The sequence below is a fragment of the Suricata suricatta genome, chromosome 5, assembly GCF_006229205.1.
Source record: "Suricata suricatta isolate VVHF042 chromosome 5, meerkat_22Aug2017_6uvM2_HiC, whole genome shotgun sequence".
Lineage (NCBI taxonomy): Eukaryota > Metazoa > Chordata > Mammalia > Carnivora > Herpestidae > Suricata > Suricata suricatta.
In genome coordinates, this window is record NC_043704.1 from 2,298,883 (window position 1) to 2,313,148 (window position 14,266).

Consider the following 14,266-nt stretch of genomic DNA (forward strand, 5'->3'; position numbering starts at 1 on the left):
AGGGATGGGGGGAAGGACCACCACGTGGCACAGGGCACCTTCGGGGGTCACGGCCATGCGCACTACCTTTACTGTGGCCGTGGTTTATTTGACACGTGCACATTTACATCAAAACCTACCAACTGTTTGCCTCAAGTGTGTGCAGTTTATTGCATGTCAGTTATATCTCCAAGACGTGCTGCAAAAAATAAGCATTCACCAGCACGTGGAAATGAAGCTCAAGCAGAGATTGACCTAAGTTATGAAAAAGTAAGGAGAGTCCACTTTCGCACACTTGAGTGAAATACGAACCGCCTACACACGCAGTGTTAAAAGTTGTGATGGCGGCGCAGGTGTCTGACTCTTGGCTGCGGCTCAGGTCGTGATCTCACACTGCGCGAGACTGAGCCCCCGTCGGGCTCTGTGCTGGCAGAGCTGGGGCCTGCTGGGGACTCTCTCTCCCCGCCTCCCTGTCCCACTCCCGCCTGCGCACATGTGCTCTCTCTCTCAAAATAAACAAGTGTTAAAGTAAAACAAAAGCTATGATGAACAGATTGGGACAATCGAAAACGCGTAAAGAACTTATAAAACTCAACACCCAAAAGCCAAACAATCCAATTAAAAAACGGGCAGACGGCAGGACCAGGCATTTCTCCAAAGACGCACAGATGGTTAAACAGGTACATGAGGAGATGCCGAGCGTCACTCATCACCAGGGAAACGCTGGGCAAACCCACAATGCGATACCCCCTCACACCCGTCAGAACGGCTGAACCCAAACACACAAGAAGTAACAGGGCCGGTGAGAACGCAGAGGAAGGAGCCCTCGTGTCCCATTGGGGGAGTGCAAGCTGGTGCAACCACTCTGGAAAACAGTGTGGGCGCTCCTCAGAAAGGTAAAAATAGACCTGCTACGGTTACACTACCGGTTATTTACCCAGGGCTGCAGTCTCTCATGTCCTTTCCCCCACATTCTTTACCTGACATTCAGACCCCAGACGGCGCCCTCGGCCAGCTGTTTTATAAGACACTTTCCTTTGAGGCACAGAATCACAGCCTGAGAGCAAGGCTCCGGGAGCAGGAATGAGCCAGCACCCCGCTGAGCTCTCTCTAGTTTGAAAGCTTTCTTTAAAGAAATGCTAATACCCTCGGACCCCCGTCCCGGCCACAGGGGAGCAGGCGCCCAGGCTGGACGGGAAGCTGCACGGGGAGCCCTCGGGCCTCACCGCTCAGGAGCCACCAGAGCAGCGGGATGAAGCCCGGGCTCTCGCTGATGTACTTGAGGCCTCGCAGGTTGATGCTCACGTTGTACAGGGCCATCAGCAGTAACCTGAAATGCAGAGAGGACAGGGTGAGGTGCTGCCCCACGTGGGCCCCGCCCCCAGCACGCCCCACTCTGCGGTGGTGACGGGAGCTGCACGCGGGGTGTAGGTCTCCAGGACGCTCCGGCAACAGGGCCACATAAAACCACCTTTGAAAAGTGCACATAATCAAGGGACACAACTGCAAGGTCCCACCGGAAACCTCAAGACCAGACTTACAGAGTCATTTATTACCAGTCCTGCATTTACATATAGGCAACCCTTAATTCTCAAGTCTACTGTGTTCATTTTACTTATTTGTTTATTTTTGAGAGATAGGGAGAGACAGCACAAGCAGGGGAGAGCCAGAGAGAGAGGGAGACACAGAATCTGAAGACAGGCTGTCAGCACAGAGCCCAACGCGGGGCTCGAACCCACGAACCGCAAGATCAGACCTGAGCCGAAGTTGGACACTTAACCGACTGAGCCACCCAGGCACCCCCTAAGTATACTGTGCTCTTAACAGTTCAATTCAGCTGCTTAAAATTGAATCCTATCTTTTCATTCAATGAAAATTATCCACGATGTTGAGGTAGCACACTCAGGCCACACAAATGTGTTTAATCCACAGCACAAGGGATGAAGAGCGCCATAAACCCGTTTCTAATAACGGAAAAGACAGTATCCAGAGTTAATCAGGATCTTAGAAGCTATCTTAAGAACCGATCACAACTGGTAAGTTAGAGTCTAATGAAAACAGGAAAACTGCCAGGCAGATTTCTAACAACACTGCAGAATACAGAGATCCCAAAACCTCAACGTTGCAAAGCAATTAAAAGAAAAAAACCAAAGGCTACACAAATATTTTGCAAACCCCTGAAAGAACGGATGAGCTTGCAAGAAGTGAAGGGAACGATCCCTGATCAGGAACTCGGGGAGAGTGCAAATTCAGGGGGCGTGAGGAAGGCTCCGGAAGCACACAGCCGTGCTGCAGTAGCGTGACTGTGCAGCAGGACAGAAGGAAGGGACTCGGAGCCCCGCAGAAAACCCGGGGAGATGAGCTGTCTGGCTGGGTGCGGGGCTATGTTTTGTGCAAGGCATGAGAATCCACAAGCCAATGGTTTTAATACAAGAAAGAGCTGGGAAGGAGCCCTCAACCTGGCCTTCAAAAAATCCCCACAAATACAGGACTAGCAAATGTGAGGTCGGACCCAAAATCACAAAAGCCATGGAAAACACGACCTCAAAAGTAAGAGCACAAAGAACCAATGAGAGCCAGAACTCGAAAAAGAGAACTGTCACCTACTAGAGGCATCAACCGCAGAATGGAAAACAAGTATGTTTTGTAGGTATAGAAAATACAAAAAGAGGGCGCCTGGGTGGCTCAGTCGGGTAAGCATCCAACTGTGGCTCAGGTCACAATCTCACAGTTTGTGACTTCGAGCCCCACGGTGGGCTCTCTGCGGGCTGCGTGGAGCCTGCCTCAGATCCTTTGTCACCTCTCTCTCTGCCCCTCCCCCAATTGCATGCATTCTTTCTCAGAAATAAGTATTAAGAAAAATATAAAAATAAATTTAGAAAACAAGGTAAAGGAACTACTGAGTATTATAAATGGCCAGCCCATTCAAAGGAGAACCTAGAACTCACAAAAAAACAAAGTGGTAACAATCCAACAGTACAATTCAAGGGAACTGAGGCAGGGGCAGGCTGGTAAGGAGAGGCCCACACAGACAGAGACGGGGCGTTAGAGGGGCTGCAGTGAGCAGAGCACAGGGGGGAGGAGGGAGCGCAGGCAGGCGGGGACACGGCGGGGGTCGAGGCCCAGGGAGCCCAGCCACGGCCACCAGCACTGTGTGCGTCTCCATGAGGCAGCTCCTAAGAGGCCCTGTGAGCGGCAGGTGCCGGGCAGCCAGGCACAGGGCACAGAGTTTGCTGGTCATCTCAGGAGCCAGGGTTCAGGCGCCGGGCACAGCCAACCGCCCGCTGGGACACACACTGTCTCTCTCCAGGAGCAGAGAACAGAACCCCGAGCCCACGAAGATGACCTGCAGTGTCCGTATGCGACGGGCCGCTTACCCGCACGGCCCACTGGGGGCACTGGCTGAGTGCAAATGTAAGGGGTGCCAAGACGTTCAGTAAACAAGATGTTCTCTACTGTATCATACTGCCAACTTTTAAAAAATCACAACCCTGCAAAACTTCCATAATAGGCAATACGTCAACATTTCAAATAAGGATGGAATCAGAAAGTGTCATGCCAAGAAACGTTGGAGCCTGAAGCAAAATGAAATCAGTCCATTAACAAAGGGTTCATTAAACCAACTGTGGTACGCACACACATGCCACAGAAAATGTTTATTACAGTTTCCTGTTAAAATAGTTGGCTTTTTTTAATTAAAAAAATGTTTTTAATGTTTTATTTTTGAGAGAGACAGTGTGAGCAGGGGAGAGTCAGAGAGAGAGGTAGACACAGAACCGGAAGCAGCTCCAGGCTCTGAGCTGTCAGCACAGAGGCCGACGCGGGGCTCGAACCCACGAACCGTGAGATCACAGCTTGAGCCGAAGTCGGACACTTAACCGACTGAGCCCCCAGGCGCCCCTAGAAGAGCCGGTTTCTGAGCTCCGCAGCTCCCGCTGCGGCCCTGAGACGCGGGAAGCACTCGGTGTGAACGTGGACAGTGAGCCCGCCCCGCGGCTGCGAGCCCGAGGGGGCAAAGCACGCACACACAGGCGCTCTCTCCCCCACTTCCAGGGGCATCTTCCACGTCAGTCACCTACCAAGTTCCGGGAGACAACAGGGTCTGGCACCTCCCGGGCCCTGCGGCTCAGTTCTCAGATCGCCACCCTCTGCCTTCTCACGGGGCCACAAAATGAGCCCAACTTGTAAGTCCTTTCAAGGTTTCCCACAAGTTCTTACACATGTCCAAAGCCTATTCCTTGGTAATCTATTTAATGAGTTACTAAGAGTGGTTCAAGTGTTGCATTCATGAGGAAGATTGAGCACTTTAACTAGAAATTTCTGAGGCCTCCGATCCAGGCTTCTAAGAAGAGAGTTCTGTTTTCAGATCACCGACACAGGTGGTCAAATCCCCTGAAGTTGCAGGTCCCGTCCCCGCCCCCCGACCCTGGGCCCCAGCAGCATGGCCGAGTCGCTGCTACCCGCACGGACCGCACGGCCACAAAGCCGAAAGTATCTTCTGTCTGGCCCTTTACAGATGAGTTTGTGACCCCTGCCTTAGAGAATGAAAGTAAGCTAGCTAATTTTTTTTAAGCAGCTAATCTTTAAATCTTAAAAGGCAAAATGACCCCAGAGTGACAACTGGAACACAGGCAAATTCCAAGAAATACGGACAGTTGAAATAAATGCTCCACTGACTGCCATTTAACTTTAAGGTGGCAAAAACAACTCATAATATTGATAAATACCTTTAAAATTCGTCTTTGATCGCTTCTTGGCCTTTTGGCTAAGATCAAGTGTAGTAACTGTTCTTATCAGTTTAATTTAAAATTCGTCTTTGGTCAAAATCAGCCATCCAGTGGGGCGCCTCGGTGGCTCAGTCAGTTGAGCGTCTGACTTCAGCTCAGGTCATGATCTCACAGCTCGTGAGTTCGAGCCCCGTGTCAGGTTCTGTGCTGACAGCTCAGAGCCTGGAGCCTGCTTTGGAATCTGTGTCTCTCTCTCTCTCTCTCTCTCTCTCTCTCTCTCTCTCTCTCTGCTCCTCCCCTGCTTGCGCTCTCTCTCTCTCAAAAATGAATAAATGTTAAAAAAAAAAAAATCAGCCATCCAGAGGCAGCTAAACTGGAACAAAGGTGATTGCGGTGACTCATGTCATGGTCAGACTACAGCCCACAGAAGACCAGAGATTCCTCCAAGGTCACACAGGACTTAGCAAACAACAAACCCAGGAAACTTTCTGTTCCAAGATTTATATTCTAACCACAAACATTTTGTCAATAATGTATCAGATTTCCAGCTGCAAAGTCAAGAGCAACTGCACATCGACTCTTCCCTCACTGAGGCATTAAAAGTAAATGTCGCCTCCCAAACTACTGTAGCATCAGGAGGCCGACTTCCCTCCAGGGACAGCAAAGGTGGGCGAATTCTGCTTTGTTCCACAAACCTAAGCGGAGGAGTGGTTACAGACAGACAGACAGACAGACAGGCTCCAAAGGCAACCTGGCTGTCTCTCCGTCCCGGGACCTGCAGACACACCAGATACTGGCAGAGTCAGGACTGGAATCAAGGCTACAAGGGAGATGCTGGCACCTGAAATGGCACGAAAGCACTGCCAGAAACTCTCTTTCAAAAAAAGAAAAAAGGACACTCTCTCCACGTAGCTTTCCCAGGCCTGGGGCCCCACAGCTCAGCTTGGTGAGAAGTCAGGACGCCCTCCTGACAGCCTGAAGGACAGACGAGGCCGAGTCATCAGAAGTAAAAGGGACACTCCTGAGCCATCTTACTCATCTTAAAAGAAATGACAACTGGAAGTAACGAAGAACAGACACACTCAGGACTTTAAAACAAGCCAACAATAAAAATAAACAAACAGGCATAACCTCAGGAAACAAAAACCACAACTGGTCATCTGGACTAAAATCAAAAGCAGCCAAATTAGCACCATCAAGTAATGCTCGGGAACAATGAGCAGTAAAACGCGTATACAAGACCGCGTATGTTGAGAAGCAGACGACGGGGCGACACGACCGGACACGTCAGAGCCCACGGTGCACAGGGCCGGCGGGCAGAGGCCCCCGACATGCGAGCTGGCGGCCAGCAGTGTGCTGTCCATAACTGAGAGGCTGTTTCTTTCTTTGCCTCTTTTTTTTCCCCTTTGCTCATTTGTTTCCTAAATTCCATATATAGGAGTAAAATATGGTATTTGTCTTTCTCTGACTTATTTCACTTAGCATAATGCTCTCTAGATCCAACCATATTGTTGCAAATGGCAAGATTTCGTTCTTTTTAAAGGCTGAGTAATATTCCATTGCGCGCGCGCGCACGCACACGCGCACACACACACACACACACACACCCCACATCTTTATTCATTCATCAGGTGTGGACACTTGCACTGCTTCCGCCGCCTGGCGGCTGTAAAGGGTGCTGGCACAACCGATGAACCCCTCTGAGTCAGTATTTTGTGTCCTTTGGGTAAAGGCCTAGTAATACAATTGCTGGATCGTAGGGTAGTTCAATTTTTAGCTTTCTGAGGAGCCTCCATACTGTCTTCCAGAGTGGCTGCGCCAGTGTGCACTCCCACCAGCCGCGCGAGTGGGCTCCCTTTTCCCCACCTCCTCGACAGCACTTGTGTCTTCTGTTGTTGGTGTTTAGCCGTTCTGACAGGTGTGAGGCGGCAGCTCGGTGTGGTTCTGATTTGCACTTCCCTGATGAGGAGTGATGTTGAGCACCTGTTCGAGCGTCTGTTGCCATCTGGGTGTCTTTGGAGAAATGCGTGTCTTCTGCCTATTTTTTCATTGGATTGTTTTTTCAGATGGTAAGTTCTACTAGTTCTCTATATATTTTGGATACTAACCCTTTACCAGACATGTCATTCCCAAATATTTTCTCCCATTCGGGAGGTTGCCTTTCAGTTTTGTTGGTTTCCTTTGCTGTGCAGAAGCTTTTTGTCTTCATGAAGACCCAATGGTTTACTTTTGCTTTCGTTTCTCCTGCCCCCAGTGAGAGATGCAGAAAGAAGTTGCTGCCACTGGTGTCAGGGATCTCTGTTCTCTGGGATTTGTACGGTTCCTGCCTCCCATGTAGGTCTTTCATCCATGTTCAGTTTGTTGTTGTTTATGGTGTAAGACAGCAGTCCAGGCTCATGCTTTCGCATGTTGCTGTCTAGTTTTCCCAACACCATTTGCTGAATGGACTGTCTTATTTCCAGTGGAAATTCTTTCCTGCTCCATCAAAGATGAATTGACCATATAACTGTAGGTTCGTTTCTGGTTTCTATTCTGCTCCCTTGACCTTCATGTCTATTTCTGCCAGTACCATACTGTTTTGATCACGACAGCTTTGTAATAGAACTTGAAGTCTGGAATTGCGATGCCTCCAGCTTTACTTTTCTTATTCAAGGTCATTTTGGCTATTCAGGGTCTTCTACAGTTCCATACACATTTTAGGATTGTTTAGTTGTTGTTTTTTTAAATAAGTACAATAATTAAATACATAATCTGCTTGTTTTAGATTCTGTGCCCCCTTATCAAGTTAAAACCTAAAAATCAGGTGCCATGGTGGCTCAGTCAGTTAATTGTCTGATCGTGATCTGTTCAGTCAGGTCGTGATCTCACATTCATGGGTTCGAGCCCCGCGTCGGGCTCTGTGCTGACAGCTCAGAGCTTGGAGCCTGCTTAAGATTCTGTGTATCCTTCTCTGTGCTCCTCCCTCTCTCCTGCTCTGTCACTCTCTCTCTCAAAATCAAATAATAAAACATTAAAACAAATTTTTTAACCTAAAAATCAGTGTATGTAGCCCTAACCAAATGTGTATAGATTTAATTTTTATCTACTGTGTCGCATTAAAAGCTGACAAAAGACATAAAGAATAATACAATCCCCACCTCCCTGGTTAAGGAAGAAAATCTTCTCACCACAGTCAAATCCCCCTTTGTGAACTAAATGCACACCTGAGGGAGGTGAGTGCCACCACCCCCATCTGCCACGTGACACAGCCCCGCGCTCCTGGACGGCACATGGGCAGAGCCTGACACCTCCATCTTCCGTGTGGGTCAGCGGCACCATGCCCTGCTGTCCACACACCGTGAGGTATCTGTCTGCACGGACTTGCAGTATTTTCACGTGAAATGATCACCCTCTACCTACCTATTCCCTAGCTGACAAAGGGTAGTTAGCTCCTAGCATGTGCTATTACAGTGCAGATGCTAGGATGTCCCTGCACTAGGGTCCTAGCGTTTACAGCTGAAACTTTTCCTGGAGTACGTGTGCAAAGGGGGGCTACCTGTTCCGGGCACGAGCGTAATCACCTCAACAGACCCCGCCCTCCCGCCTTCACCCCTCCTGGCAGCAGTGGACAGGCGTGAGCTCGCTCTGGCCTCGCCTCTCCCCACAGCTCTTAACTGTCAGACACAGGGCTTTTTCTCAATGAGACAGAATGAAGTTATCTCATTGTGGTTACAGTCTGCATCATGATTGAAGACGACATCTATGAAGCTTGCGGTGTCTCCTTGGGGCACTGCCTGATGATCTCTTTCGCCCATGTGGATTACATTATCTTTTTCTTAATGAAAATGCCAAATATACATTTTTTAAAAAACGTACACAGAATGATCAAACTGGATAGGCTAAAACCCTAAAAATGCCTTTCAGAAGAATCACAGTTATGTTCAAACTACGACCTACCACTTGACAACTTGATATTTGACTAACTCACGAAATGTTAAACATTTTGTTGCTTTCATGAAAGCTCTACTGCCTGAAAAATAATATATAGTAGTTCCCAGATCCCAAATGTTAGAAGCATTTTAGAAGCTTGGTTGACCTTTGTTAGTATCTGGAAATGCTGCGAACTCTAAGGAATTTGAACATAATCTAAGATTTTGTCCTCAAATGTATGTCCCTCTTCAAAATATTTAACCATTAACCAACATCTAGAAGCATGCTGTAATGTTCCAGGGAGCCTGGGTGGCTCAGTCTGTTAAGCATGCAACTTCAGCTCAGGTCATGATCTCTCAGTTCACAAGTTCAAGCCCTGTGTCGGGCTCTGTGCTGACAGCTCAGAGCCTGGAGCCTGCCTCAAATTCTATGCCTTCCTCTCTCTCTGCCCCTCCCCTGATCATACTCTCTGTCTCAAAAAAAAAAACATAAAAAAATAATAACAATAACTTTCCTACTACTTAGGATTAATAAAGTTTCACTGGTAATAATTAAGAAAACCCAATCATGTTTGAAGATTTCTTTTCAGCTGGTATTAAGCTGTTCCTTATGTGAAGGTTTTGGGTCACCCAAATGCACACTTACACTTTGTACGACTTTTAACAAACGAGGTACAACCATAACCCAGAAAGTGAACGTTTGCATCCCTCACTCACTGAGCAGCATTTACTGAGTACCTTCTGCGTATCAGGCCTTGGGGGTACAGAGCTGAAGCACGGTCTGTGGCACCCAGAAGTTTTCAGCAAAGCGGGGAGAGACGAGCAATGCACCCACTGAGTGCACTGCGGTGGCTGCAGAGTTGCTCTCCACAGTGAGTGTCCTAAGTATAGTCCTAAAGCACAGCCACTATGACGTTGTGGGGAAATGCTTCTAGAATCATCTTTACAAAGTAGAGCCTGTGTTCTGACCGTCCGCTTTGAAAACTGGGATTCCGCGGGGGAAAAAAACAGCCCGTTGGTCTTTAGGGTGGGGAATCGCCCCTCCAGGAGGCTCAGCTCTGCAAATGTAGCCACGGCCACCCCGGGCTGTGTCTGTTCAACGATGGAATGATGCGCTTGGCCGTGAAGCACGCACCGGTTTTCTGCAGAGCTCACAAGCTGGCTCTGCACCAGAGGCAGCTTCTGCCCCCGAGAAGTTTCAGATGCAAGACTTCTCACTGACTAGACCCTGCTGGGGACAACTGGGAAGGCGTCACGGGGACCAGCAAGCAGCTTCTTCAAGTAGCAGGGCCAAGTACATCCCCACTGCAAAGGCGCGTCTCTAACTGCCCCCGTGTGCCTGGGCAAAACCCACCCCTGCGGAGCTCCTGTCCTCTCCAGCCTTCCCTGACGGTAAACGCTGTGTCCTCACGGGCCCGGACTGGGGGACACGCTGTGTCCACAGCCTGTGGCTGGCGCAGAGCAACCACATCCCCACCATGGAGCGTGCAGGTGAACCCCGGACTGGAGGGCGGCGTAATGCTGAGAACCAGCGCCGCCCCGGCAGCCTCCGAGCTTGCCCTGCCGGAGGCCCCCTTTCGCCAGCCGGGGAGGCACCTCGACCAGGGGCCTCCAGCAACGCATTCAACGGCCCTAAGCGGCAGCTACAACGAGATCTCACACGGTGTGTTTGAGAGGACTAGTAAAATCATGACAAGGACAGGCAGTGACAATCAGTTACTGAGAAAACTAAGTACAAAAAAAAAAAAAAAAAGGAGGCACTTAGAAAGGCCAGAGTTATACTGACTCCTGGCCGGGATCCCTCACATCAAAGAAAACTGGTGCATCAGCTCTCGAGTGTCAGGATCAGCGACACCCGTGTCACACTCCGGCGGGGGGGTGGGGGGGGCCGACACAACCAGGGGAGGCGCAGGGCCCACCGCACCAGGCTGAGTGCCAGCACCGCGCGCACCGGCCTCTGCGGTCCCAAGGCCCAGGTGCAACCCGGACACAGCAGAGACCTTGCCCGCACACGCCCGCGTGACCTGAGGCGGGAGGGGGAGGACAGGAGCGGACGCCGGTGGTGACGGAGAGCTCCTGACCCGCTGATCACACACGTGCTGGAGAAGGGGGCCGGGAGCCCCTGCCGGGCTGGCAGCTGGCAGCACTGACCGCCCAGCCTGGGCTGACGGAGGCTGGCGCAGGGCCGGCTGGGGCTGCACACGGGCGCCTGGCTAAGAGGCTGCTGTGTGAGAGTGATGTGGGAAATCCCCACCGAGGACACGGGCCCGGCTGGTGCGGCAGGAGGACGACCCCCTGGAGGCCCAGTGCCAAGGCTTACAGGACACAGCACTGCGACAAACCAGCCCAGCCACCTGCTGGCAGCAGAGCACCTCGAGAGGCCCAGCAGCCGCCAGTGTGTCTAGCCACCAGATGACGGAAGCTTCTAGATCTGGAGTTAAAAAAGGGTCTTCCCAGCAATAGCATTGCTAGGGATCTACCCAAGGGATACAGAAGTGCTGATGCCTAGGGGCAATGTTCACAGCGGCACTGTCAACAATAGCCAAATCATGGAAAGAGCCTAAATGTCCATCACCTGATGAATGGATCAAGAAGATGTGGTATATACACAATGGAGTACTGCATGGCAATGAGGAAGAATGAAATCTGGCCATTTGTAGCAACACGGATGGAACCCGAGGGTGTCATGCTGAGTGAAATAAGTCAGGTGGAGAAGGACAGATACCATATGTTTGCACTCATATGTGGAACAGGAGAAACTTAACAGAAGACCATGGGGGAGGGGGGAGGGGAACAAAATAGTTACAGAGAGGGAGGGAGGCAAACCATGATAGACTCTTAAATACTGAGAACAAATTGAGGGTTGATAGGGGAGGGGGAGAGGGGGAAATGTATGGTGGGCATGGAGGAGGGCACCTGTGGGGATGAGCACTGGGTGTTATATGGAAACCAACTTGACAATAAACTATATTAAAAAAAAAAAAAGTCTTCCCCCAAAACAGACAGATAAGCCAAGACAAGTGAGAAATGACACAACCTGAGAGGTCAGGACACCGAAAGAACTCACCAAGGCCACGTCACAAGAACGCCTCACTTATCACCCTGTGGGTGTGTGCCACCAAAGAGACCTACTGGGTCCCACAGTATAATCACGTCTGCTTTAAGGCCACTGGCCCACGGGGACGTCGAGAGGAAGCAGAAGGACAAGGGCACCACGAGCCACCCTCCATGCCGGGAATGCGTCACGTTCCGCCAGGTAAGCCCAAGGCCACCCAAACCTCAGCAGAGCTGACAGACGGGCCCTGATGAAGGTTGTCAGGGCACAAACGGGAGCAAAAAGGCTGATGGGGCCAGTAGAGAGGGAGAATTTGAAGATGCCAGAGCAAGAGATGACGACCAACTGAGCAAAATCCCAGCAGGCAGCTAATTAACAGCAGAGGTCGGAGGACCCCTCACCCAAAAAGCCCAGAAGCCACAGGCTCCTCTGGCACACAGAGGAGACAGGGTGGTGGGCATGAGCGAGGCAGCCACATCCCCCCAAGTCTCCCTGGGAGCAGGAAGGAAAGCCACCTGCTGGGAACACACCAGCAGAGGAATGAGGAACAGAGAAGTGGTCAAGGTCATTGAGTCTGAAGACTGGCCTGGCCATTGTGAAGACCAAAGTGGAGACTGGGGAGCACAGAGTGGGGCCCAGCTGCAGGCCAGGGAAGGGTGAGATGGCAGGGCTGCGCTGGGAGCCTTCTCAGAAGCATCACTGAGCAGCCCTGGCAGCAGGAAAGGAGAGGGCCAACGGCCGGTCCAAGGCTGAAGCCTCGGGAAGTGGTGGGGGGACCTGCGGCTGCCAACGGGCAGACAGAAACCCTGGTGTGCTCCCCAATGGGATCCAGGGGCGCAGACGGAAGGGAGGCCGGGGAGAGTGGTGGGGTGACCAGGAGGGGAGAGAAGTGGTGAGGAGCAGGAGCTGTCAGCAGGGGTAAGGGGACAAGGAGGAGAGGAGAAGGTGCAGAGAGGACATGTGCCTGAGTGCTGCGGGGGGGGGGGGGGGGGGGGGGGGGGGGGGGGGGGGGGGGGGGGGGGGGGGGGGGGGGGGGGGGGGGGGGGGGGGGGGGGGGGGGGGGGGGGGGGGGGGGGGGGGGGGGGGGGGGGGGGGCCGGGGCTCTGCCATCTCAGAGGCTGAACAAAGGCCAGGGCGTGGCTGCGAGACTGGATTATTCCCAGTGCAGAGCACCAGTGTCTCTGGAGTTGAGAAAGGCAAGCAACCTTGACATCAGAGTACTGAAAGAATCATCCACAAACATGACCGAGACATTGAAGACAGGAGAGAATGGCGGACAGGGGAGGGCACAACCCCGGCACTTGCTAGGTGGACAGGGGGGAGTGACTGCCTGCTTGAAACCTGAAGAAGGAAAAGGTTTTTTACATGAAGTGGAAGAGAAATGGATTTTTTTTAATGGACTTTAAAACTGAAAGCTTATGACTTGCAGTTTTCAGTTCTGCATGTCAGGATCTGAGGACCATCACGCCCTCCTAATAATAGATAAGAGGCTCAACAGACTGAAAAGTCAACAACTCCTCCTCTTGGATCCCAAGGAGAGCAGAGGACACAGGGAAAACCGCTGTCCCCAAGACTGGAGAGACAGACAAGTGAACGCAGGGGTCACAGCTCACTGGAGCACAGAGAGTCATAAGCAGAGACCACTGCAGGCGCAAGTGCCGGGGCAGGAAATCCTGAACGGTGACCGGTGAAGCACCGAGGCTCGGGGCAGACAAGTCTGAGCGCCACACAGTACGGGGCGCCTAGTCAGGGTGGCCTCCAGGATTCCTCGGCCTGTGCCTGCAAGAGCTGGGCCAGGAGGGCAGAGCTGGAGGAGAGCACAGCACCCACGGGAGACACACCAGGGCACCCTGCTCTTCCCAACGAGGCCTGCCATCAGGGGAACCTTGTTAGCCAGACCCTACCTGCCCTGGAGAGGGGAGGTACCCGCGAGCAGTCCGCTCCAGCCCTCCTCTGCCACTGAGGCGGGCGGGCAAGGGAGGAAAACACTGACAAACACCGTGAAGTTCACAGCCCAGAGGCACAGGCTCACTGACGACTGAGCCCGGGTCACAGGACTGCGGGATGTGTCCTCCCCTGACATCTCACCACCACGTTACTAAAGGCTGTTTTAGACCTTCTGCCCAGGTCATCTTGTCTGGTTATCAAGGGAAAAAAAAAGAAAAAGAAAAACCACAAGACAAAAGGAAAAAATCCCATTTGCAGACAGAACAAATAACACAGTCAGACACGGCCGAGATGCCAGAATTATCAGGCCAGGAATTCGGAACTACTGTGACAGACACGGTAAGGGCGCTGATGGGTAGAGCAGACCGCACGCGAGAGCAGACGGGCAGACGTACACGGAGGATGGAAATCCTAGGGGAGAAGCAGAAGGAAGTACTAGAGACAAAACCCTCCGTGGCAGAAATGAAGGATGCGTCTGACGGGCCTCCTCGTGGACGGGACACAGCTGAGTGGAGGACGCAGCCCCAGAAACCCCCAGAACTGAAAGGCAAAGGCAACGAAGACAAAACCCAGGACAGAAAACCCAGGGGTGCGGGACAAAAAGGAAGGTGGCACCTCCGCGCGGTGGGTGCCGGAGGAGAAGAGGGAGA

At 51.8% G+C, this 14,266-nt stretch overlaps 1 protein-coding gene and 1 pseudogene across 3 annotated transcripts in view; one reads left to right on the forward strand and one right to left on the reverse strand.

The window, feature by feature from the left end:
* HSF2BP (heat shock transcription factor 2 binding protein) overlaps positions 1-14,266 on the reverse strand; it is a 62,974-nt gene that overhangs the window by 9,935 nt on the left and 38,773 nt on the right. For 2 of the 3 annotated variants that reach the window (XM_029938844.1, XM_029938845.1), the window contains exon 7: positions 1,206-1,309. The exons of the other annotated variant lie outside the window; for it this stretch is intronic. In XM_029938844.1, coding sequence (XP_029794704.1) covers positions 1,206-1,309 — 104 coding nt within the window. The remainder of the gene's footprint in view (positions 1-1,205; positions 1,310-14,266) is intronic. 3 annotated transcript variants of the gene reach the window in all.
* LOC115293129 lies at positions 4,725-4,878 on the forward strand (annotated as a pseudogene).